The sequence below is a fragment of the Lycium barbarum genome, chromosome 6 (assembly GCF_019175385.1).
Source record: "Lycium barbarum isolate Lr01 chromosome 6, ASM1917538v2, whole genome shotgun sequence".
NCBI classification, from domain to species: Eukaryota; Viridiplantae; Streptophyta; class Magnoliopsida; order Solanales; family Solanaceae; genus Lycium; species Lycium barbarum.
The window spans coordinates 115,368,200-115,392,568 of record NC_083342.1 but is presented as its reverse complement, the minus strand read 5'-3'; the positions used below and the strand labels follow the sequence as shown (position 1 = coordinate 115,392,568).

Genomic DNA, 24,369 nt, shown 5'->3' with positions numbered 1-24,369 from the left:
TTTTTTACTACTTTATCCTTAATATATACTTTTAATTCTCAAACTATCTTTTTCAAAATAAAATTCCTAATTAACTACTTTCCATTTTATACCCATCGTTTATCTTTTTCCTTACAAAGATATTTTTAAATTTTTAAATATTTATGTAAAAATAAAAGAAATTATATCAAAGGGACAATTTATCATAACTTTTTTTTATCAAACACATCAATTACATATTATCAATAATCTTTTATTTAAATATGTACCTACTTATTTATAGCACTAATATTAGCATTTAAAAGTTACTCTCTCCGCCCAAATTATCACTCTTTCCTTTTTAATCAGTAAAAAAAAGAATGTGACCTTTCTATATTTAGTAACAATTAAATTTACCCTTTTATTCTTAATGAAATGGATTCTAGCCACACAAAATTTCTATAGTTTGTTTTAGACCATAAGTTTCTAAAGTTTTCCCTTATTTTTTTGTAGGCAACGGCCATGAAAATCAAATATTTTTCACTTTATTTGAAATTTTGAAGTTGGAGTTGAAGATGGAGTTGTGTTTGGTTATAGTTCTTGCAAAGAATATTTGGTTGTTTAAATGTATTGAAAGTGAAAAAAGTGAAAAAAAAGTTTTAGGTATTTTTTAAATTCCAAATGACCAAACTCTGATTTCCAAATAAAATGAAATAATTCTCATGACCAAACGGTGCTTAAACTTCATGCATAGTCAAACACACCCGTGTAAAATCGGACTGATGGAGTAATGGTAATCAACTTTGTGTCAACATGCAATGTATGTGCCTTCACAAGGCGAAAGCCATTTTACAACATGTTAATAGATTAATGAAAGCTCTCCCCAGCCACCCAAAGCAAGGAAGGGACCCTCACAGGAGTTTTTGTTAAAGAGTGGGGTTAGATTAGAGAGACCAAAGAGAGAGAAAGAAGGAGGACATGTGGGTCCCATGTTTCCACCGCCCATACGCACGCTGTCTGTCTTACCAAAACTGAACCCATCATCCACCCAACCATACACCACACCCCCTTACCCCTCATCTAACCCTAACCCAATTACAACTTAGCTTTGCTATTAACCCCAAACCCACCTTCACAATCCTATCATCAAACATAAGCATCAAATTCCTCCAACTCATCCTCTCTCTTCATTTTCTCCAAACCCTCACCAAAAGAGAAGGAAGATCAAACCAAGAATTGTACAACTCACTTGTTATATATCAACTTATACTACTATACAAATATGGTTGATTCATCTCTTTCAGCTGAAATCTTCTTAGGTCACTTCACTTTCCCTTTCCAACTCTTTTCTGGTAAAGGTTAATTAGAACAAACCCATTGATTTCACCTTCAACTCTTCTCAGTTCAGCTAGAATTTGCAAGTTCCCAAGAAAATATATACTACTCAGCTCTACTTCAAGAACAAGCTTCCAGAAAAGATGGATCAGTTAGCAGCTCATGGCCGTCCTTTACCACCTCCTTTTCACACTAGAGATCTTCAGTTACAACAGAATAACAATCCCCACCACCAGTTCCATCACATACAACAACAACAACAATTACAAACGAAAGCTGAAGACGAACAACAAAGCGGACATCGAAATCAGAAAAGGGATCGCGAAGATACCTTCAGTTTAAATCCTGAATCAGGCTCTATGGACAGCAAAGGAAATACGGGAGGAGAAGGTGGTGGAGAAGTAAGCAGAAGACCAAGAGGAAGACCAGCTGGTTCTAAGAACAAACCAAAACCACCCATCATAATCACTCGTGATAGCGCTAACGCTCTTAGATCTCACGTTATGGAAATCGCCAGTGGCTGTGATATACAAGACAGTATCTCCACTTTCGCCACCAGAAGACAACGCGGTGTTTGCATATTAAGTGGTAGTGGAACTGTTACAAACGTTACAATTAGGTAAAATATTTTATCCCCACAAACTATTTGCGTCAAATTCAGTACTGTCCTGTAATATGTATTCTCACTTTAATTTTTAACTGTCAGACAACCAGCGTCTCCAGGCGCGGTGGTAACTCTACATGGAAGATTCGAAATCTTATCGCTTTCTGGTTCATACTTACCACCGCCAGCACCACCAGCCGCATCAGGGTTGACGATATACTTGGCCGGAGGACAAGGCCAAGTAGTAGGCGGTAGCGTTGTCGGGCCCTTGAATGCTTCGGGCCCGGTGGTGATTATGGCGGCTTCGTTTGGAAATGCAGCATATGAAAGGCTTCCACTTGAAGATGAAGAATCCCCGGTGGGGCAGCAAGGAAGTGGGGCTTTACCAACAAGTGGGATAGTAAGTACTAATCAACAACATCAAGCTGCACAGCAAATTATGGGTGGTAATGATCCAAATGCTAATTTACTTCAAGGGTTGCCTCCAAATCTACTAAATTCATGTCAATTACCAACTGATGCTTATTGGGGAACAGGAGGTCGTCCTCCTTATTGATAAAAAATTTGGGAAACTTCAAAAAACTAGTTGTCTTTTTTTTTTTTTTTTTTTTTTTCTCTTTGCATTTTATTAATCTTGGACATGGTTTCCGAAATCCAATATTATAGTACAGTAGTACTTCTACTACAACTTCTTCTCCATCATTGATCACCTTTACTTCTTTAAAGTGCTAGTCGAGTTTGTGGAGTTATTTGATCTGTTTCTTAGTCATGAACTTACATTTTGATTAGTGAGGGATGTAAAATTTCAAGAATCATTTGTGGGTTTTTCTTTATTTTATGTGAATGGTAGCAAAAAGTTGTTAACAGAAGGGGGCATGAATTTTTCCTCAAGTTATCTTAGATAATAATCAATCTTTTACTTCCTGCAGAAGCAAAAAGCCTCTCCATTTTACAGTCTTTTTAGATTTTTACTATATTTTAGTTACAAAAAAAATAGTTTAGGTTCGAAGTTTCGGTAGTTCTTTAAATCGTTACTATATATTTTGTATATCATATTTTCTTCTACTCAAGTTGACACCGCGAGGACAGTGATGATAATTATGGAGGAACTTTATGGGGGAAGTAGCATCATTATTAGCAGAAGCGGCGCCATTATAACATCAGTTGTCGCAGTGATGTAGAAAAAAAAAGAGAGGTGTAGAAATATAGTATTGGAGGGACAAAGAATGAGAACATGCAGAGAGGTATGGGCATTTAGTATTCTTTGAGTGATTGCTCTTTTGACTGAACTTTTATAAGTATACTATATTTAGGGTTAATACTATGAAGTGAGAGGCAGACATGAACATTGCGTAGTGGGGGGTTACACGTGCACTTCTCTGAACTTAGCTCCTTTTCGAGGCAACTAACACTTTCACTTCCATACTAAGGTATTACCCACAGGCCACAACTTCTGCTCTTGCTTTATAACTCAGGCCTCAACCCCCATTCCTCCTGTTCAGTTCGGTGATAGATTCAGAATTTAGGCCTTATATGTAGAATTAAAGTTATAGCAGAAGAAAGGTGGTCATATACGAGAAATATATTGTAGTACTACTTTTTATTCATATTTTTAATTCTAAATATTCTTAATAAAATTTCTGATTTCGCCACAATTGATTGTACATGAGTTCTAAAATATAAGAGTGGGTTCTAAAATAATGCCTATATTGATGCCTAATGTTATCTATAGTAATGCTTTATATTGCTGAGTTTCTACCTCAACTATTTAGAAATGACTCTTTATAGGACAATCCTCATCCCAATAGTTGGTTTTTAGAGTTGAGTTAAGCTGAAGGTTCATTTCTTATCACTTTGTCAAAGATAGGTTCTGTTATATGAATTTACCCTTAACTAGTCCGCAAAAAGTGGTACGAGCCCACATTGATCAGGGCTAAAAGGCCGAGAGCTAAGCTCATCCTGGTTCTTGGTTTATTCGATGTTGGACCCATATTTTATTATTCACGCTCCCGTTCTCAGGCCTGAGCGTGTGCGGGGTGTTGAGTTTTGACATCAACTAGTTAGAGATGGGAAGGAGTCTTTATATATATATATATATATATATATATATATATATATATATATATATATATATAATATTGGGTAATTCTCAACCTACGAGTTAGCTTTGGGATCTTTACGAAAATAGTCGGCTAGGTTCATCGTTTACTTTTTCTAACCGATAACATAGATTATACATTTATTATACACTGTTATATATACATATTATACAGGGACTACATATACATTATACTCCACATTTTGGAGCTAAGACTACTTTTCATTTCAGTCTTTTATCGTTTACTTTTTGTTTTTTTCCTTCAAGCTATCATTTTCATTATTCTCATAAGCTTCCAATGAAGATATTAACTTGAGAGTGATCTTTGAGTCATCCGAATTAAATCTTTCAAAAATAAAGTAGTTGCCGAGCTAGAAGTAAATGAGTAGGTGACTGCAGGAATGGCCTTAAATTTAAAGTGCTGTTCACTGCATTCGGCCTCATTCTTTGTGCATACTAAGTTCAACCTTAAAAGGATTCAATAATCAATCAAATCCACCATAATTTCTTCTTTTCAAGAGGCAGAAAGTCTTAGGGTTCTAGAACGGTTAACATAAAGAGTTTTAAGTTATATATATATATATATATTGAAGAAATTTATACGATGATGTTCTCTTTGCCTATTGTAGTAGGTGACCTAATTTATTTTCAAGATTATTCTTTGAGTGAACCTGATAGTGAAAAAATTCCTCACGCTGACACGAGTAGCTAGTGCGTAATGTGAGTTTTTAACATGTTGTAAGTTACCTGTCTTATTTTACATCACTAGTCTTGCTCATTATGAAAAGTTGCTTGTAATTATCTTTTGAGTTTTTAGTTGTATGCAATGATGGCGGCTAAATTATCTACACAATCAGGTTACTTATAAGTCATTACAAGTAAATCTTATAGCCATTGATGACCTGATGAAGATGGTACTTGTTTACCCCGAATTTGGGTAATCAATTAATTTTGTTGGTGAGGTATAGGATATGTGACTTTATCTTGAGTTTATGTGATGGAGAAAAGAAATATGTGACTATGCTACGAGGAACAGTTGATGACCAATGATTTGTTCTAGACTCATGTATCACCTAGCAAATAAGCGTTGTTTGATTTAAGAAATATACGGAATGAACACAACAAATATGGAACCAATCTGATGTATGTGAGAGATTTTGTATATATTTTGCTTTTACAAGAATGTTGACCAGAAGGAGCCAACCCCCTAAAAGGAGGACAATGCCCCTTATTTATAGTGTTGCCCATGGGCTTCATACAACATAAAAAATAATAGAATAAAGAAAAAAGTTATGAGTTGGATTAGGTTGGGTTAGGTTGGCCGTATGATCTGACACCCGTACGGTTAGCAGTTGAGCATGACAGGACGTTATCGACGTGTGGCAGACGCGCAACGGATCTCCCGGACCGACGACCTCAATCATCCGGACTAACGAGGGTCCGACCCGGCCATGGAGAAAATCGGACCAAATGGTGCCCTTCTTCGGTTTCGGTCTAGGCGTTCCTCCGGTTCAAAACGAAAGTCTCCGTGCACGTTCCTGTGCCTCTCTTCCCTCGGTTCCTCGTCTCACCGGTTTAACGCTTATCCGGTTTTTACCGTATACAGTACTATAAATTTAATTTGCTACAGTTGTGGCGAGGGTATAAAAAGAACTTATACTATCGGTGCATAAAATTCAAATTCTTTATTTATATGATGTGATGATTGCATAAAATTTCCTTAATACAGTCAGTGATACAGTTAAACACCCGAGGTATTCATATGCTCTTTATACAGTCTCGGAAAAGGTTGTAATATTTCGAGCAAAAAAGCACAATTTTCATGGCACATTTTTTCAAATGAAAATGAGAAGTTTGGCAGACAAAGTGCTATCAAAACTCGCGAATACTGATAATGATATTTTTTTCTAGTTGAAAATGTTCATTCTTTTTACAAAGTAAGGAGGTTAGACAACATGCTCAAAAAGATCAAGAAAAGGGAGGAAAATTAATGTTCATTCTTTCATATATCGATCGATCAGTATAACGAATGTTTGGAACTGAGTGTGAGGCATAGGCAACTAAGTGACTAAATAAATATGCAGTGACGAAACTGTTACGTTTTTAGGTTTTTCCTTCCTATGTGGAATTGGATTAATAAAACTTAATTCAATTTGGACTAGACCACTTTTGCCCAAAAATTCCTCTCTATATATAGGATCAATTTAGGTCTTATTTTCAAAACACAAGAGTGAATTCATAGCAGCCATATAGAGAGAAAAACGTGAGATAGAAAGCAGATTTTCGTCCAGAAATTTTCTGTTACAGCAGTCCACTTTAAATTGCGTTTTCCAATTTCTTAACCGTTGGATCGTGCTTAAATTTGAACTGGGGATTCTCAACATCTGGTTCTTCGATTCCAACGGTGGAGATCGGATTTTGTGGTCTGTAGATCCAGTTTTCAAGTACGAACAGTAGCTCATTTTTTGGGGTGATTTCTCTCCTTTCTTCACTAGTTTTGGTGCTATCTTTCATGTATTGTTGCTCCGTGCTTCGCTTTGTTGTTGTAAATCTTGTTGGTTAAAGTGGAGCTTTTGTGGGCCGGAGGTCCCGTGGATGTTTCCTCTTCACCTTGAAGGGGTTTTACCACGTAAATTTGGTGTCTCTTGCATTCGATTTATCTTTGCTTGCTTTGCTATTTTATTGTTGGTATAGCTGTTGCCCGAATTTCCATTTGTGCTAGTATTTATTGTCTTCTCTTGGTTCAACTAGTGTGAGAAGTTTTGACTTGGGTATTTCTTGCGCTGTTACCTCGACGTGCAATTTGGTTATTACTTGTTTCTTCCCAACAAAGTGATATAAGAGCTTGTGGTTGTATTTGGTTGTGTTGATTGTCTATTTGAATGATGGAGGCAAATATGAGCAAGATGGTTTGTTTAAATGGCAGTAATTACCATATTTGGAAAAGCAAGATGAAATATCTTCTATTTGTCAAGAAATTGAATTTACTTGTGTTTGCTTCTAAGAAACCCGAGTCTATTGAAGATGAGGATTGAGAATTTGAGCACTTACAGGTTTGTGGTTATATTAGGCAATGGGTTGAAGATAATGTTCGAAATCATATTGTGAATGAGACAAATGCTAAAAGCTTGTGGGAAAAGCTCGAGACATTTTATGCTTCGAAGACTGGCAATAATAAGTTGTTCTTACTGAAACAGTTGATGAATATTATATACAAAGAGGGCAGCCCTATTTCTGATCATATAAATTATTTTCAGGGTGTTCTTGATCATCTATCTGAAATGGGTGTCAAGTTTGATGAAGAAATACAAGGACTTTGGCTTCTTAATACTTTGCCAGACTCTTGGGTAACCCTTAGAGTTTCTTTGACTAATTCTGTTCCCAGTGATGGTGTAACTATGGAATATGCTAAGAGTGGTGTTTTGAATGATGATATGAGAAGAAGATCTCAAGCTTCGTGTTCTTCAGCTTCACACTCCGATGTTTTGGTTATTAAAGACAGAGGGAGAAGCAGTTTCTGAGGTCAAAATGATAGAGGTAAAAGTAGAAGCAAGTCAAGATCCTCCAGGTACAAGAATCTTACATGTGACTATTATCACTTGAAATGGCACATCAGGAAACATTGCTACAAGTTTAAGAGAGACCAGAAAAAGCAAAAGAAAGATGGACATAATGAACAATGTGTTGCTATTGTAGCTGAAAAATGATCTTCTTGTTGCTTGTGGTAAAAATGATATCAATCTTGTTTGTGATGAGTTTACCTGGTTTGTGGATTCAGGTGCCACTTCTCATGTCATGCCAAAGAAGGAATTATTTTTTTCTTATACTCCGGGTAATTTTGGAATGTTACGAATGGGCAATAATAGTGAGGTTGAGGTATTTGGTATTGGCACAGTTTGCTTGAAAAATAAGAATGGTTCGAGGTTGGTTCTTAACAATGTCAAGCATGCTCTAGATGTTCGTCTGAATTTAATTTCTGTAGGAAAGCTTGATGATGGGAGTTATGATCAAACCGTTGGTGGTGGCCAGTGGAAGCTTCTTAGAGGTTCAATGATTGTGGCTCGAGGTAACAAGATATCTGATTTGTACTTATTTCAGGGCTCCATTTGTGGTGACTCAGTAAATTTGGTGGAGAATGATACTTCATCAGAGTTATGGCATAGAAGACTCAGTCATATGAGCTAGAAGGGGATTGATACCTTGGCTAAGAAGAATTTGCTTTTTGGAGTGAAACAAGCAAAGTTAAAGAGATGTGTCCATTGCTTAGCCGGGAAACGGAAAAGAGTTTCTTTTAAGAGTCATTCACCTTCAAGAAAGCTTGATTTGCTGGAGTTGGTACATTTTGATTTATGTGGTCCTTTTAAAGTAAGCTCTTATGGTGGTGCACTTTACTTTGTGACTTTTATTGATGATCATTCTCGCAAACTCTGGGTATTTCCTTTAAAGTCTAAGGATCAAGTACTTGATGTGTTCAATACTTTTCAGGCCTTGGTTGAGAGATAGATAGGGAACAAACTAAAATGCATCTGCTCAAACAATGGTGGTGAATACATTGGTCCTTTTGATAATTATTATAGACAGCAGGGTATTCGGCATCAGAAACGCCTCCAAAGACTCCTCAATTAAATGGTTTAGCAGAGAGGATGAACAGAACTCTAGTTGAGAGGGTTAGATGTTTGCTTTCAGATGCTAAGCTGCCAGATTCATTTTGGGCAGAAGCACTTAATACTGCTGCTTATGTTATCAATTTATCTCCTACTGTTGCTTTGGATGGTGATGTCCCTGATAGAGTTTAGTTTGGTAAGGATGTCTCTTATGCTCATCTGAGAGTCTTCGAGTGTAAGGCCTTTGTGCATGTTCCTAAGGATGAGAGGTCAAAGCTGGAAGTTAAAACTAGGCAGTGTATCTTCATTGGTTATGGTCAAGAAGAATTTGGCTATCGTTTCTATGATCCACTTGAGAAGAAACTTGTTAGAAGCTGTGATGTTGTGTTCTTTGAAGACCAGACAATTGAAGATTTTGACAAAGCTGAGAAGGTTGATTCTCAGAGCAATGAGAGCTTAGTTAATGTTGATCCAGTTCCTGTAACTATTGCACTTGAAGAAAATATTCAAAATAATGAAGATCAAGTTGATAATAAAGATAGTGATCATGTTCAGAATGACCAGCATGATGGTGTTGATGCTCCAGTGGAAGATGATGTGGTTGGCCAGCAACCAGCTGTTATTGATGCTCCAGTGAGTTCTCTTAGAAGATCTATCAGAGAGAAAGTACCTTCATCTCGTTATTCTCCCAATGAGTTTGTACTCTTGACTGATGGGGGAGAACTTGAAAGTTTTGATGAGGCCATGGATAGTGAAGAAAAAGAAAGGTGGTTCGATGCTATGCAAGATGAGATTAAATCCTTGCATGATAATCATACATTTGATCTGGTTAAGCTTCCTAAAGATAGAAAAGCTCTGAAAAATAGGTGGGTTTTTAGGGTGAAACATGAAGATGGTAACCCAGTTCCACGATACAAGGCTAGATTGGTTGTCCAGGGCTTTAATCAAAAGAAGGGAGTTGATTTTGATGAAATATTTTCTCCAGTTGTGAAGATGTCATCCATTCGGGTTGTTCTGGGCTTGGCTGCAAGTCTAGATTTAGAGGTTGAGCAAATGGATGTTAAAACTGCTTTTCTCCATGGTGACTTAGATGAAGAAATTTATACGGAGCAGACAGAAGGTTTTGAAGTCAAGGGTAAAGAGAATTATGTTTGCAAATTGAAGAAGAGCTTGTATGGTTTAAAACAAGCTCCCAGGCAGTGGTACAGGAAGTTTGGTTCTTTTATGAGTCAACAGGGCTTCAAGAAGATTTCTTCAGATCATTGTGTTTTTGTGCAAAAATTCTCTGATGGTGACTTTATCATTTATTGCTTTATGTTGATGACATGGTTGTTGTTGGTCAGAATGCTTGTAGAATTCACAAGTACTGAAGCAAGAGTTAAATAAGTCTTTTGCTATGAAAGACTTGGGACCAGCAAGGCAGATTCTTGGCATGCAGATTGTTCGTGACAGAAAGGCCAAGAAGTTGTGGTTATCATAAGAGAAGTACATTCAGAAAGTACTTCACAGATTCAACATAGATAAAGCTAAGGTTGTCAAAAAACCTTTAGTTATGCACTTCAAATTGAGCACGAAGCATTTTCCTTCCAGTGATGGTGAGAAGGAAGATATGAAGAAAGTTCCTTATGCTTCAGCCATTGGCAGTCTGATGTATGCGATGATTTGTACAAGAGCTGATATTGCTCATGCTGTTAGTGTTGTCAGCCGTTTTCTTTCTAATCCGGGAAGAGAGCATTGGAATGCTGTGAAGTGGATTATGAGATATCTTTGTGGCACTTCTAGTCTGAGTTTGTGTTTTGGGACAGGAAAGCCTATTCTTTATGGTTACACTGATTCAGATATGGCCGGTGATGTTGATACTCGTAAGTCTACTTCGGGCTACTTGATTACTTATGCAAGGGGAGTTGTGTCTTGGTAATCTAGGTTGCAAAAATGTGTTGCTCTATCTACTACAGAAGCTGAGCTTATAGCTGCTGTTGAAGCTTGTAAAGAGTTGCTCTGGATGAAGAGATTTATGGAGGAACTTGGCTTTGCTCAAGAGAGGTTAGGTTTTGGGGTTTTCTCTTCATATGTGAAATTGGATTAATAAAACCCAATCCAATTTGGACTAGGCCACTTTTGCCCAAAAATTCCTCTATATATAGGATCAATTTAGGTCTAATTTTCAGAATACAAGAGTGAATTTATAGCAGCCATATAGAGAGAAAAACGTGAGAGAGAAAGCAGATTTTCGTCCAGGAATTTTCTGCTACAGCAGTCCACTTTAAATTGCGTTTTCCAATTTCTTAACCGTTGGACCATGCTGAAATTTGAACTGGGGGTTCTCAACATCTGGTTCTTCGATTGCAACGGTGGAGATCGGATTTTGTGGTCTGTAGCTCCATTTTTCGAGTACGAACAGTAGCTCATTTTTGGGGGTGATTTCTCTCCTTTCTTCACTAGTTTTGGTACTATCTTTTATGTATTGTTGTGCTTGGCTTTGTTGTTGTAGCCATTTGGAGAACATTGTTGTAATTCTTGTTGGTTAAAGTGAAGCTTTTGTGGGCCGGAGGTCCCGTGGATGTTTCATCTTCACCTTGAAGGGGTTTACCACGTAAATTTGGTGTCTCTTGCATTCGATTTATTTTTGCTTGCTTTGCTATTTTATTGTTAGTATAGCTGTTGCTCGAATTTCCATTTGTGCTAGTATTTATTGTCTTCTCTTAGTTCAATTAGTGTGAAAAGTTTTGACTTGGGTATTTCTTCCACTGTTACCTCGTCGTGCAATTTGGTTATTGCTTGTTTCTTCCCAACAGTGGTCCAAATCGCTAATTGGTCTCGGTGTCTCCAGTTCCAGTCAATTCTATAAATCTTGATCCAGTGAAATGTTAGTACTTGATCCAATGCATTCGCAGCTAACGTGACTAAATTAAGATTTGCGTACATCTTATTCTCCTAAGGAGTCAATTAACAGAACACGATTGACCTCACCAAAAATGCAAGTCGAAAGATACACGAATTTGGTGGGTATGACTCTTCTTTTATTTTTCTCTTCCATATAATGGGAATGTCAACGAGGAGAATCACAACCATGTCTTACTTTCGGGGGCAATTTGCACGATTGCCTTATTCAGGAGTGGTCTTTAATTTTTGTCCTTCGCTTAAAAATTCATGGGTTTCGGGTTCGAATTTCGCCAGCCAAAAATTTAAAAAAAAAATCGCGAGGCAGAATTTGCCTGCAAAGGCAGAGTTTGGATCCAAAACTCTATCTTGTGATTTTTATTTTTTACTGAACGGGGGTTCAAAGCAGGAACCCATGAGTTTTTAAGCGAAGGGCAAAAATTAAAGACCAATGCAAGGACAATCCCCGCAACAAAAAAAAGAAAGTACTTTGGGTAGATGTTAAATCTCATACAACAAAACCCATCATGCAAAAAACAGAGTCCATTTGTGAATACCATTAAAAGATACACCGAGTCCCAGCATTCAACTAAATAAGTATAGAAACATAAAGAATAGCTTGCAAATTAATTTTTTTTTTAAAAAGGATAAAAACTTATTGAAAAGTAAGAAGAGATTCAATGTGTAATTAGAACTAGAAAAGGAAAAAGACAGAGATAAGTTGGAGTCAGTCTCGAGTAGTAACTAAATGGAGAGCAGTAATTGGAGCCAAATTCCCGGCTTTACCCTCTATTTTATCGTCAACTTCATGTCTAAACCCTCACTTGGCAAGTTTTAAAGACAAATAAGTTTTTTTTTTTTTTATTCCATTTCTACAAAGACAAGATAATATCGCAACAGTTTTCAACAATTATTAGAAGACACAAAAGAGGTGCATAGAAACACTTTTCTAGTTGATTGAAACAACTATAGTAGTTTCATTATTTCAATCAGAAATCAAGTCTTCCACAAATGAAGAATAAAAAAATTTCATTAGTTAGATATTATAATTACAGGCTGACAAATTACAACATTGAAGCTGAAGCAACCGTTTTAGGGATGATTCTTACCCAGAATCCAAAGAAAAATTAAAGAATGTAAGTTTCTCACTGAACCTTAATAGCACGTTATAGGCTGCTACATAGTAGAAACTATCTAATTTAGATACAACTATCTAACTTAGATACTTTTCTTCTAGAGGACTTTGCTTGATGCACTCCCTCGATACAAAATTGTGAGCAATTTCTATTCAGGAACTTGTTCATGTACATTATGCATGTGCAACACTGGAGTGAAACCAATAAGGTGACTACAACTCTATCCTCAAGCGTCGCATTTCAGCTTGGAAAGTCGGACTTGAAGTCAGAGTTCGGCGTGCAAGAGACCTTATGTCTTCTCGAGAGCAATCTCGTGAGATACGAATTAGCTCCCAAAGGGCTCCCCCACTGATCATGTCTTTTGCATTCACCTCTGAGGATAAGAGAACAGGTGAAACTTAAAAGTATAGTTTGAGAGAAACGCAATGGATGTATCCTAAAACTCTTCGGTGGGATAGGATTGCTTACCATGTTGTGCCAAATGGCAGAGAGCCAGTTCAACATGACGCCTGATCATTGAGGCTTCATTATTGGAATTTTGAACAATCCATGTAAGTGCACCATCTTCTATCAGAGAAGAACGTCCAGCTTTCTGACCTGTAGTAGCAGATCAACCTTAAGAATCATGGTAATCTTGGTTTTTTAAAAGATGGGGCAGCAAAAAGGTTGGAAGTATTGATTGAAAATGTCTCTCAATTATTTTATTAAGCATAGGAGGACTTTAAATAGCCAACCTGATAACAGAAAATCTGCAGAATACAATTCAAAATCCCAAATTACCTCAACTAAACTTTATCTAACTAAATTGGAATTCAAATTTAAACAAAAACTCCTCCTGCAACTAAATTACTTATTATTCTTATCTGCAGTAACAAAAACAATTTTCAACAAATCTGATAAACGAGATTTGACATGTCCAGCATTACCTTGAGCTGAAGCTCTGGACTCGCACTTCGCAAAATTTGCTATTCCCCGTGCAACTTGTGACAAAACATCTGGATGTCTCGATCTCACCATCCCTAACAGTGCCTTGATTCCACCTTCAGACCTCAACCTTGTCTGTAGTTTATCTGGAATAGAAATATATACCATGATCAAGATTCAAGCACTGAAATTAATTGATGGAAGGAGGAGCAGGCTTAGATACAACACAAAGTAAAACTTGGATGGAATCTTCCCAGGAAGTGACGGGACCATAGTGAAGCTAAATTCACTGAATACAAGGATAAATAGCAGCTTCGAGGAATCCTTTAAATCAGTAGGGCCTCATTGTTGTCGTGAACACAGCGAAAATAGTAACAAGAATGCAAGAAAACTCTATAAAATGACCATGTTTTCACTTCCATTACTACTGCTGCAAATTGCCCTACCAAAATAGGATGATCTCTCTTCAGGATCTGAAGAAATGGATGCTTCTTGATTCAATCAACAACATGCCAAAAGACTTTGTTGGACCCAACTACAAGAACAAAAATTGACAGAGCTATTCCAACAATGACCTGAAAGGCTGATGGATGGGGCATGCAGAGGGGCTACTCCTACAGAAAAAGTGAATGAGCTTACCGTTACCACATAGATTAGCAATGGCTCCGGCCACCATGCGTAATGTTTGAGGATCCTCAGCATCAGCAGCTGTCACCGCCAATAGCGCAATCCCGCCTTGAATCATTATAAGTTCCTGGTTGGCTTCTGAAAAGACAGCAAATAATCCTCAAAACATAGTAGTTCTTAGGAGACAAAGGGCCTCGACAAGGACGTAAAGCATCCTCTGCAGGGGAAATAAAGAGAAAAAGAAAAAGAGAGCTATAGATTGAGAATCACCACTCATTGCAAGATTTGCAATTGCACCAGCTGCTATTCTGCGAATGGTTTCATCCTCTGAATTACTAAGAAGCATCAGTAATGAATTAAGACCACCAGCTTCAACTATCTTTTCCTGATTCGCTTCTGCAGGGTATATTTGAGGCAGGATTAAAAATGTATCAGACCACTATCACAAACAGCAGTATACCACCCATGGAACCCTATCCTTTTTATCCTTGGTTCCATCGAAGAGGCAAAGGTTGTGAGCAACAAGAATACAAAAAATGTTATGTACACTGTACAACCTACTGAAGCCACCAAGAACCAAGATGTAACTTTCAAGGATAACGTATGGAAACACCCAACAACCAAGTAGTTGGAGCAATTTACGGAATTAGTATGAAGAAACAAAAAATAAGTGATCCACTTTTTCTCCAATAAATCACGAAAAGTGGCAAGTGAAAAATATGCCATCGCCAGACTTTGCTTTCTGCACTTGGGAAGATTGGGTGGAGACTAGATTACCTTCAGCTGCTAGATTAGCTACGACTTTCACAGCATGAATCCGCACGGTAGCATCTTCAGACTCCAGCAGCGACAAAATCCTGTGTAATCCAACTGTAATGCCCATGAAGAAGTGATGAGAAAATTTTGTTGAGAGGCTTTGCAACTTAAAAAGGACATACTCTGAAGAATATATTGGGACCTTGTTCGTGCAGATTGGTGATTGAAGATCTCTCTCCATTAGTCGCATCTTTGCAATGCAGATTTCTAAGAGGAGACAATGAATCTAGGCCAGGAAGCCCAGTGCCATTTCTGCTTCTATCCAAATAGCTTGTTCTCTGTGTACAGGCAATTAAAGTTAAACTGATTGAAACATTTACCAAGGAAAAGAGAGGAAATAGAAAAACAGAGACGCAAAGGGGGGACATAAACGTATCCATCAAATCATAAATTCTCACAAACCATAGAACTTGTCAATCGCGCACGGCAAACAGAACAAGATACTAGCAGTAAGTAGAACAGAAAGCAAAGGTGTAATCAAGCTTATAGGCAAGTTAAAGACCGTACTTGACCAGCTTCCATAGTTAGCTGAGAAAATTGACTACGTAAGACAATCACTTCTTCTTCCAGTCTCTTCTTCTGACGAATCTCTTCTTCCAGCATGCTTTGGAGGTTTAGAATATCAGAATTTCCACCTGCTGACTACAGTGCACATTAATCAGTCATATTCATCAGCTCAATCCCAATAGAATTCAAGCAATTTTATTTGAAAAATGAATAATCGATGAAGAGCATACCCCTGGTTTTGTAAACTTGTGCAGTTGATCTTTGAGTTTGTTGATTTCTTCTTCTGCTGCCTTTCTTGTTTGCATCTCGTTTTGAAGCAACATCTTAAGTTCAGAAGCTTCCTGCACAAGAAGCAATTTAAACATCTGGAAAGAAATAAAGAATCAACAAGCACTATGTTGTTCTCTCCCTAGAAGTAAAACCCAATTTATGCCTTGAAATACATGCTTACAAAGAGACTTATAGAGGAGACACCAAGGTTCTATTATAATATCAGGCAGCACCCACACTGAACTTGCAGACTCATTAGAAGCACGAAAAAGGATCTCCGACAACAACAACTAAGTCTCAATCCTAAGCTAGTCGGAGTCGGCAATATGAACCCTCACTATCCAATTCGCTCTCATTTAGACCAGTCTCATTCCGATATTCAATAAATAAGGTTCTTAGTTCTAGAAGTTCTCTTACTGTACTGATATATAAAACTCTGAACCTCAATATTTACCCAGTGCCTCTCTTTCTCTCCCCCTCCCTCCCTCCCTTCCTCTGTTTTTTACCTGGTAGATATAAGTCTAGCTTCAAAGATGTCACTATGGAGACAAAGGCATGAAACATGCTACTTGTCTCAACTAAAGTGTTGAATGCTACGTGTTCCAACTATAGTATTTCCATTTTAAGAAACTGACTCTTTACAAAGTACAACCTTAATACTTGACCTGTTTCAACTATGGAATTAGATCCTACTTGTTTCAATTATGGTATTTCCTTTTCCAGAAACCGACTCTTTGCTACAGGAAACGTTAAGGACAGTCTTCATGAACAACAGAACAGCAGCATTAATAATTAAGATGATGATGATAATTTAAATTAAAAAAAAAAAAAGACAAAAGCAGAGTTACAACCTCTGTGATACATGCCCCACCAGTTCTGACGTTGTTTGTGGGCTTTTGTTGATTAAGGCTCCACTTCTCCTCCAGCTTCTTAATTGATTCCATATATTCCACCTGACATTTCATTTTCTCGTCCTGCAAGTAAAGCAGAAGTGTTATTCCACAATAGTTGAAACATAATTCCAGTAGGAACAATATTGAATCCTAGTAAAATTCCATCAACTTATAACTCAATTCTTAAATTATGATGATAGAGCTTACCCTAACTAGTTTGGGATTGAGGGATAGTCAATTGATATATACTTTTCCGAAATCGAAAGACAAACTAAAAGAGATACATTTAAGAAAGGAAAAACTATTTTATCTGAGCGCAACTAACTGCAAAAGAGCCCTGATAAATTTACATATAATAAAACAGGAGTATAAGTTTTTCCTTCTTTTAACTTTAACTATTGGTGAAGGGGAGCCTTGGCGTAACTGGTAAAGTAGCTGCCGTGTGAACAGGAGGTCACAGGTTCAAGCCGTGGAAACAGCCTCTTGTAGAAATGCAAGGTAAGGCTGCGTACAAAAGACCCTTGTGGTCCAGCCCTTCCCCGGACCCCACGCATAGCGGGAGCTTTAGTGCACCGGGCTGCCCTTTAACTTTAACTATTGGTAGCAATACTAGGGGCAGATAATCAAACTAGGGACAAGGGGCAAATATACCCCTCGACTATATATAGTCTCGCTGTTACACAAATGGTGCATATTTACCCTTTTCGTTAACACACCTATATTTATTGAATTAAAAATATTTATCTGGTTTTTAAAATTAAAAATTACCTTTTGCCCTTTAAAAAATTGGTTGACCCATCAATTTTTACCCTCCCGAGCCGAACCAACTGGGGAAATACCCAATCGACTCCTCCTACTTCGATAAATTTGATAGTATAATCAAAATCACCTTAATCCACTGCCGGAGTTTCGAAAGGCAATCAAAATCACAGATGTCAATCTCCGGCAAAATCTCAACTGAAATGGAAGTCCCTTCACTAGAATCTGCCCAATCGCCAGCAGTGAAGATCTGTTAACTGAAATTTTTCTGCACTTGCCCCCAAAATCAGTACTTCATTTCCAGACAGTTTCATAACATTGACATTCAATTATTAGAAGTCCCTTGTGGCATCGTCTCCACAGCCGTAAGAACGCTAGTGATTGGGTATTTCCCCAGTCGATAAAAGATGATGGATCAACTGATTTTTTAAATGGCAAAAGGGTAATTTCATATTTAAAAAAAAACAGATAAATATTTTTAATTCAATCAATATAGGTTTGTTAACGAAAAGGGTAAATATGCACCATTTATGTAATGGCGGGGGTATATATGCACCACTTTTTTATAACGAGGGGTATATATGCTGTAAATCACAAAGTTGAGGGGTATATTTAACCCTTTTCCCATCAAATTAAGACAGTGAAGTGGTGCATTCAACAATATGTGGTTCTTGATCTGAATCAACTCCCAGTCTAATTAGTAATTACAGAAAAAGACTCAAAAGCCAAGAGAAATAAGTAACATAAACTACCTTCAGGGCTTCAGCATAGTTCCTTTCTGTTTCTATGACATGCCTTTGTGCTTCTAATCTAATTCGTTCAACCTCAGCCTCAAAAGCTTTCTGCTGTCTTTCATTTTCAGCAATAAGTTTGTCTACTTGCACCTCCAGCCTTTTTGATAAACTTTTGTAATCGAATTCTTCCTTAATCTTCAACATGTTTTCCACCTTCATAGCCTGCACGAAAGGATAAAACTATCTTGGCACACATACGCAGTAGCATAACCTATCCACATAAATCGTTCCAAATGGAGAACTCACTCTCTGTCCAAACAATATGGTACTTGCTGTTTCTGCTCTATGTCTAGGTGATGGCCCAATGGTGATAACTAGTGAAGTTCTCGATGTTCCTGCAAAATCACAGGAAGTAAACCAACATGATTGGAACTTCTTTAAGAACTAAGATATTGAGTCCTAACTCCTTTTTTTGGGGTTATGGACAAGTAAGAAAGAATATCGCCTCCTAGCTCTTGAAACAGTTAAAAGAGCATATCTCAATTAAATGTGGTGTCCTTGGGTAAGAAAAAGCCAAACCAGAATCTTCACAACTCTAGACACCGGTATAGCCCATTTGTAAATGCAGTACACTCGGTAGACATCTGTTGATATCAGATACCTCTAAACTTTACCATGTTATGCAGAGACACAAGAAAAAAAGCCCACCTCCAAATGAATCCTTCAGCAACCGCGTAAGCTTCGAATCTCGAACAGGTACGTGAGCACTATTTTCTGCCAAGGCATTTATGCACTTCCCTAGGGCACTTAATGAAAGATTGATGGACTTTGCTTCCTCCAACATGTGCCCTTCGCTTCCTACAGGAGATGAAAGAAAAGGATATGTAGTCTGTTTACAAATCAAAAGGACAAGTTACAGCAATAACCAGAAGAGTTGCTACATCAACATGACTCCGGCAATAAAAATCTTTTCTTCTTTTCCTTTTGGGCAATAAGTTGTTCCTTCCTTTTCATTTCACCCATTCTTATATTTTTATGTATACAAAGTGCATATTTTCTTCTGTTCTATTACAACAATATTTCACTCCACATTTTCTTCTGTTCAACCATATACTCCTACAGACTGGCCACTAACACACACTACAATACCTACAATTAGATCAAGATGCTATCTCGATGTTGCTTTAACAAACTATGGTCTAATATTCAATCTTCTTTGCCTCTCTACCTCTCAAAGGTAGAGGTAAGGTCTGCGTAAATCCTACCCTCCCAAGACCTCACTTGTGGGATTACACTGGGTATGTTGTTGTTGTATAGAAAAGAGTATATAACTAAGATAAAAATAAGGCTTAATGCATATGCAGCCCCCTAAACTTGTACATTTTTTTTCATTTTGGCACCTCAACTAAGTGTTATTCCTATTGAACCCCTGAACTTGACCTCAAGTATGTCTATCAAACACAATCCAACTTACATAGTAACAAATATGGTGAGTTTCATTTTCTTTAGCCTTGCGCATGAATGTCAATCGCATCTTACGTGGAAAACTCAACCAATTAAAACACCGCATCCATTTTAATTATACACATCAGATAGGAAGAAGTGTGCTATTGTGTTATACAAGTGAAGAAGCACCACTTCAACCAATCAAATAACAAAAATGGAAAATAAGAAATCAAAATTGGAAACTAAAACCAAAAACTGAAAACTGAAAAATAAGAAACCAAAACTGGATAATAAGAAGTCAAAAATATTAAGCAACACCAGATACTATTATGTTATTCCAGAATCCCAAAAAACCTTCAAAATCAATCTCAAAAGGTTGGTCTTCAATGCCTAGTTGGCTGAATTGCTTGGTTCTTGAAAAAAGGCCGTTATACACATATTTTAATGATGTGTATAATTAAAATGTATGGGGAGTTTTAATTGGTTGAATTTTCCACGTAGGATGCGATTGACGTTTACGTGCAAGGCTAAAGAAAATGAAACTCACCATATATGTTATGTAAGTTGAATTGTGTTTGATTGACACACTTGAGGCCAAGTTCAAGGGTTCAATGGGAACTACACATAATTGAGGTGTCAAAATGGAAAAAAGGGGCAAGTTTAGGGGGCTGCATATGCATTAAGCCTAAAATAAAGAATATATTAAAAGCACATACACCGAAATGTTCTTAAATTAGGGAAGAGATTAAAGAGGAAAATCTCAAAAATAACTAATATTTGCTACTCAATTTAGGAATCCTGGTGTTGAGTATACCTGACTTGTTTACACGCTCAGAACCAGCAAGATCTACAAGAACTAGTTTGCCTTTTCTCAACATAGGTGGCTTATAATTGGTTGACAAGTGAGATGAGTGATCTGTTTCAGCAGAAAAATCAGCTTCTCTTCCAGGAACTGACCTCTTAATTTGTACCTACAACAATATTAAAAACACAAATTCCAAATGGAACATGTTTATATTGATATCTTCTACACAGATTTATAGTTTTTTTGAGGACTGTTGATTGATTGATTGATATTGATAAACAATGCATTTAACTGGAAAGATGAAATATAAAAGGGCAGCCCGGTGCACAAAGCATCCCGCATTAGCAGGATCCGGGAAGCGCCGCACCCCAAGGGGTGAAAAGATGAAATATAGAATTCCTGATTTACCAAGAGAATAGCATGACTTCGGGAAGATTCAGTATTCAGCTTTGTGTTAGCAGCATATCTATGAGCTTCCCCGACCCGTAGCAGTTCAAGAAAACTTTGCTGGTCCCGGACCTCCACTACAGTTGCCCCTGGTAAAGACACATCACCAGTTTTTTGGTCTTCAACTATGGGGATGTTGTCATTAGCAGGATTTAGGAGGTCCTGAATTGTTTCCATATAAAGCTGCATGCAAACCAGGATATTTAGATAAAACTTGGCAAATCTTTTGGTTGCAAAGTGATTGTGGTCAAGAGAGCAATAGTCTGCAAGCAAGCCCAAAGATGCACAATGACAATGTATTTGCTGATAGGTTTAATAAGCACATTCCCACCTGTAAGTATGAGACTGAAACTGAGTCGGTCTCCAGGCAAATATTTGCTAATATGTCTTCCATTGAACGAACCATGATACCACGAGCAGAGACATCTTCGTCACCTAATCGTCCAAGGGTATAAGTCTTCCCTGTCCCAGTCTGACCATAAGCCATCACTGTTCCATTGTAACCGTCCAAGACACTCTAGTAAAATGGGCAAAAATATAAGAAAGTTTGTTCATAAAGAAAGTTTGTTCATAAAGCATTATCTCAGAAAGATATAGCATAGGAATACCATAAAAATTAGATTCTCAAGGTGTCCTTAATGATTCCATCCAACTGTTTGTAGGTAACAAATCATTTTTTATTATATCAATGAATACATCAATACGTGCTCTGAATATTTCTTGTATGAATTTTCACATCTTTCATGAAATAATTTATGTAACATAACATGTATTGTTCACCACAATCATCAAAATTGTCATAAAATTAAATAATATGTTCCATTTAATGAGAAGAATAGCTGCAGGAACAAGAAGTTATTGTGGTAAGTCCACCTAATGCCTTGCAGTTTAGGATCGAAACATGGTTTGTCAAAGATGGAACAAATGGATACTGAAAGGGTCAAATGTTGTCTTTTAATCAGGGTCCCACTGAGGTATCACCTCGTTAAGGGGAAATGACTCACTCCCTCAGCCCTCCATTAATTAATAACTTCCTTCTTGTCAAATAACAAAATATCATCCACAACTAACCCCTAGGAACGAAAAGATTTATGTTGGGCTAGTTATTTTGCATCAATGGTTTCTTCCCAGGGTGTAAGTAGTTCCAAATTCGTCAAGGTAACTAAACAATACAAAAGAAAGCAACAAACCTCAACAACAGGTTTTGCAACAACTTCATACACACGCTTTTGGGATGCAAACTCGGTGAACACCTCATCAAACTCGTAAGTATCTGAATCCCAATTGTTTTTCCGAAGTTTCAACCTTTTGAGCTGGAAGGCCAAATGAATAAAATTGCATCATACTCAAGCTATTCCCAAAAAAAAAAAAACTTCTCAGGAAAATGAAAAATGTAAAAAATGACAACCTCCGGCTGCTGCTCTACACAATCAGCAAAATCTGCATCTGCTGCCATTTCCTCGGCATTTCGAGGACGTAATCTGACAGAAACTCTAACTCTTCCATACACTATTTAGAACAATCAAAAGAAATAGTTCATATTCACATATAGTGAAGCAAGAGAATGACGAAGAATCTGAGCTGTGCAGCTTAAGGCAGCAGAAAGAGCATAACATAAAATACTCTTAGCAGCAACGAGAGAAATCACTAAGTACCGCATATGACATATATCTTGATGTGATATCATTCCAATAAATAACCTAGATCTGTACATTTGTTTATTATGTAATATATGTCTGACCGACTTCAAATTTCAACCAAAACAAACCTTAGTTTCATATTCTTTTTAGTATGGATGATTAATTTATTACAGAAACATTTCAAGCAGTACACAATCAGCATACAACGACCAATGCTTTTCTCTGTGCTAGTTAAACATATTTCATAAATAAGAATGAAGGGCATAATAGATTATGTTCCGCTAATACAAGTACTTCCTATTTCCCAGATAATTAGATCTCCTTCTGATTCTCACCCTACTTAAATTTATGAACCTGTTCCTTAGAGTTTACTTTATCCAAAAAAAAAAAACTTTTTTAATAAGGAAAGTGTTGAATTCTATTAAAGAAATGGACTTTGTTTTTCATCCCAAAAAAAAAGAAAAGAAAAGGAATGAACTTCCACAGTACGAGCTAATCTGCCACAGTATACATTACTAGGCATGTCTAGTGAAAAATACTCACACAAACCTAAGCAAACTTAGACATTGATTAGGTGCACAGAAAAGTTTGGAGGCTTGAAGTACCTGTCCACCTAATTGGTAATATTTGGGGGAAAAAATAGTTCACCTGTTGAACTTTCGAATTAACCAATTTAAATCGAGCTCCGGTATCAACTAACAAAATCAGTATATAACATCACATCCTCCAATTAAAACAAACCTAAACCACTAAAGAACACAATCTCTAGCACATTAATAGCAGAATTAACTCCATAGATTCCAAAACTCAAAAATCCAATTACAAAAATAAACTTGATCCTCAACCAGATAGCGATGACAACTCATTTCTATACCAGAGAAACTTCGCCTAGCATCAAAGCCATAATTACTGGAGTTACTTTAATACAAGCCATTCCTATGAATATATAATAAAAAATCATACATAAATATGTGCACATTTCGACATTGATTAAGTGGAAAGTAAAAGTTTAAAGGCTTGAAGCACCTGTTTAAAACAAAATGTCACTTGTAAAATTCACAACTACAAAACAAAAATAAAATACAATGCAGCATTTAAATCAAGCGCCAATATCAGCTATCAACTAGCAAAATGCATCCACATCGTCGAATTAACACTAAAAAGCGCAATGTCTGACACACACACACACACACACACAGAGAAAAGCATCAATTTAGCAAAATCGACAAGTTAAAAATTCAATTGGAGAGATAAAATCGATCGGCAACCAGAAAGCAACTAGTTAACGGAGACTTGTAGGAAACTTACCGGCGTCAATAGCACTACTACTCCGACGGCCGTTAGAAGAAGCGGAGGGAGGAAGCTTGGATTTGAATGAAGAAGAAGTACGGAGACTACTCGGCGCTTTCTGAGTACCGTTTCTGTAACTTCCACCCGAAGCCATCACTCTCTCTACAAATGCCCGAGTTTTTTTCTTGTTTGTAGAGAGAGAAAAACAGCAAGGATGATGAACCTTTTTTTATTTTTTTGGGTTCAAAATGAATATATAGAGAGAGAGAGAGATGGTGTGTGGGTCCAAGTTGCGGTGAATATACAGAGACTTCAAATAAAATTTTCAAAAATAAAAAGACAGAGGCTTGTCAGGAGCACCAGGTGACTGAGTACTCACTAAAGAGTGAGAAGTGAACCCAAAAAAAAGAAGCAAGAGATGCGAAGTATGGCGCTTAGATTTGTACGGATCCATTAGCTCAGTTGATTGTTATCTGAATTTTTATTTTGTTGATGAGAATTTGAATTTTCACGTTGTAATTCTTTTTTCCATCTCTCCTTCCGCTACCTTCTATGTAATTTAAAAAAAATGGTGCTTAGATTTTGTGATGAAGTAC

The 24,369-nt window shown here is 37.1% G+C and overlaps 2 protein-coding genes across 2 annotated transcripts; one reads left to right on the top strand and one right to left on the bottom strand.

Moving 5' to 3' along the window:
- Nucleotides 1–1,042: 1,042 nt before the first annotated feature.
- Nucleotides 1,043–2,953, top strand: LOC132600027 (AT-hook motif nuclear-localized protein 22-like). Its single transcript, XM_060313162.1, has 2 exons — nucleotides 1,043–1,912; nucleotides 2,000–2,953. Exons 1-2 carry the CDS (start codon nucleotides 1,437–1,439, stop codon nucleotides 2,451–2,453), a joined length of 930 nt encoding a protein of 309 aa, XP_060169145.1. The 5' UTR covers nucleotides 1,043–1,436; the 3' UTR covers nucleotides 2,454–2,953.
- A 9,538-nt stretch (nucleotides 2,954–12,491) lies between these two features.
- LOC132645690 (kinesin-like protein KIN-UB) lies at nucleotides 12,492–24,082 on the bottom strand. Its single transcript, XM_060362826.1, has 19 exons — nucleotides 23,792–24,082; nucleotides 22,252–22,352; nucleotides 22,034–22,156; nucleotides 21,175–21,360; nucleotides 20,805–21,026; nucleotides 20,406–20,562; nucleotides 18,854–19,003; nucleotides 18,452–18,540; nucleotides 18,164–18,367; nucleotides 16,611–16,733; nucleotides 15,720–15,830; nucleotides 15,490–15,624; nucleotides 15,125–15,260; nucleotides 14,944–15,036; nucleotides 14,437–14,562; nucleotides 14,179–14,304; nucleotides 13,542–13,685; nucleotides 13,084–13,212; nucleotides 12,492–12,988 (listed from the first exon to the last, which is right to left on the bottom strand). The coding sequence occupies exons 1-19, from the start codon at nucleotides 23,925–23,927 to the stop codon at nucleotides 12,828–12,830; spliced, it is 2,652 nt and encodes an 883-aa protein (XP_060218809.1). The 5' UTR covers nucleotides 23,928–24,082; the 3' UTR covers nucleotides 12,492–12,827.
- Nucleotides 24,083–24,369: the final 287 nt, after the last annotated feature.

Coding starts and splice junctions, on each gene's coding strand:
- LOC132600027 (XM_060313162.1), top strand. CDS start 1,437: ATGGATCAGTTAGCAGCTCATGGCCGTCCTTTACCACCTCCTTTTCAC. Junction 1,913..1,999: donor GTTACAAACGTTACAATTAG/GTAAAATATTTT, acceptor TTTAACTGTCAG/ACAACCAGCGTCTCCAGGCG.
- LOC132645690 (XM_060362826.1), bottom strand. CDS start 23,927: ATGGCTTCGGGTGGAAGTTACAGAAACGGTACTCAGAAAGCGCCGAGT. Junction 22,353..23,791: donor TAGTAGTGCTATTGACGCCG/GTAAGTTTCCTA, acceptor TGTTCTAAATAG/TGTATGGAAGAGTTAGAGTT. Junction 20,563..20,804: donor GAAGTCATGCTATTCTCTTG/GTAAATCAGGAA, acceptor ATATTGTTGTAG/GTACAAATTAAGAGGTCAGT.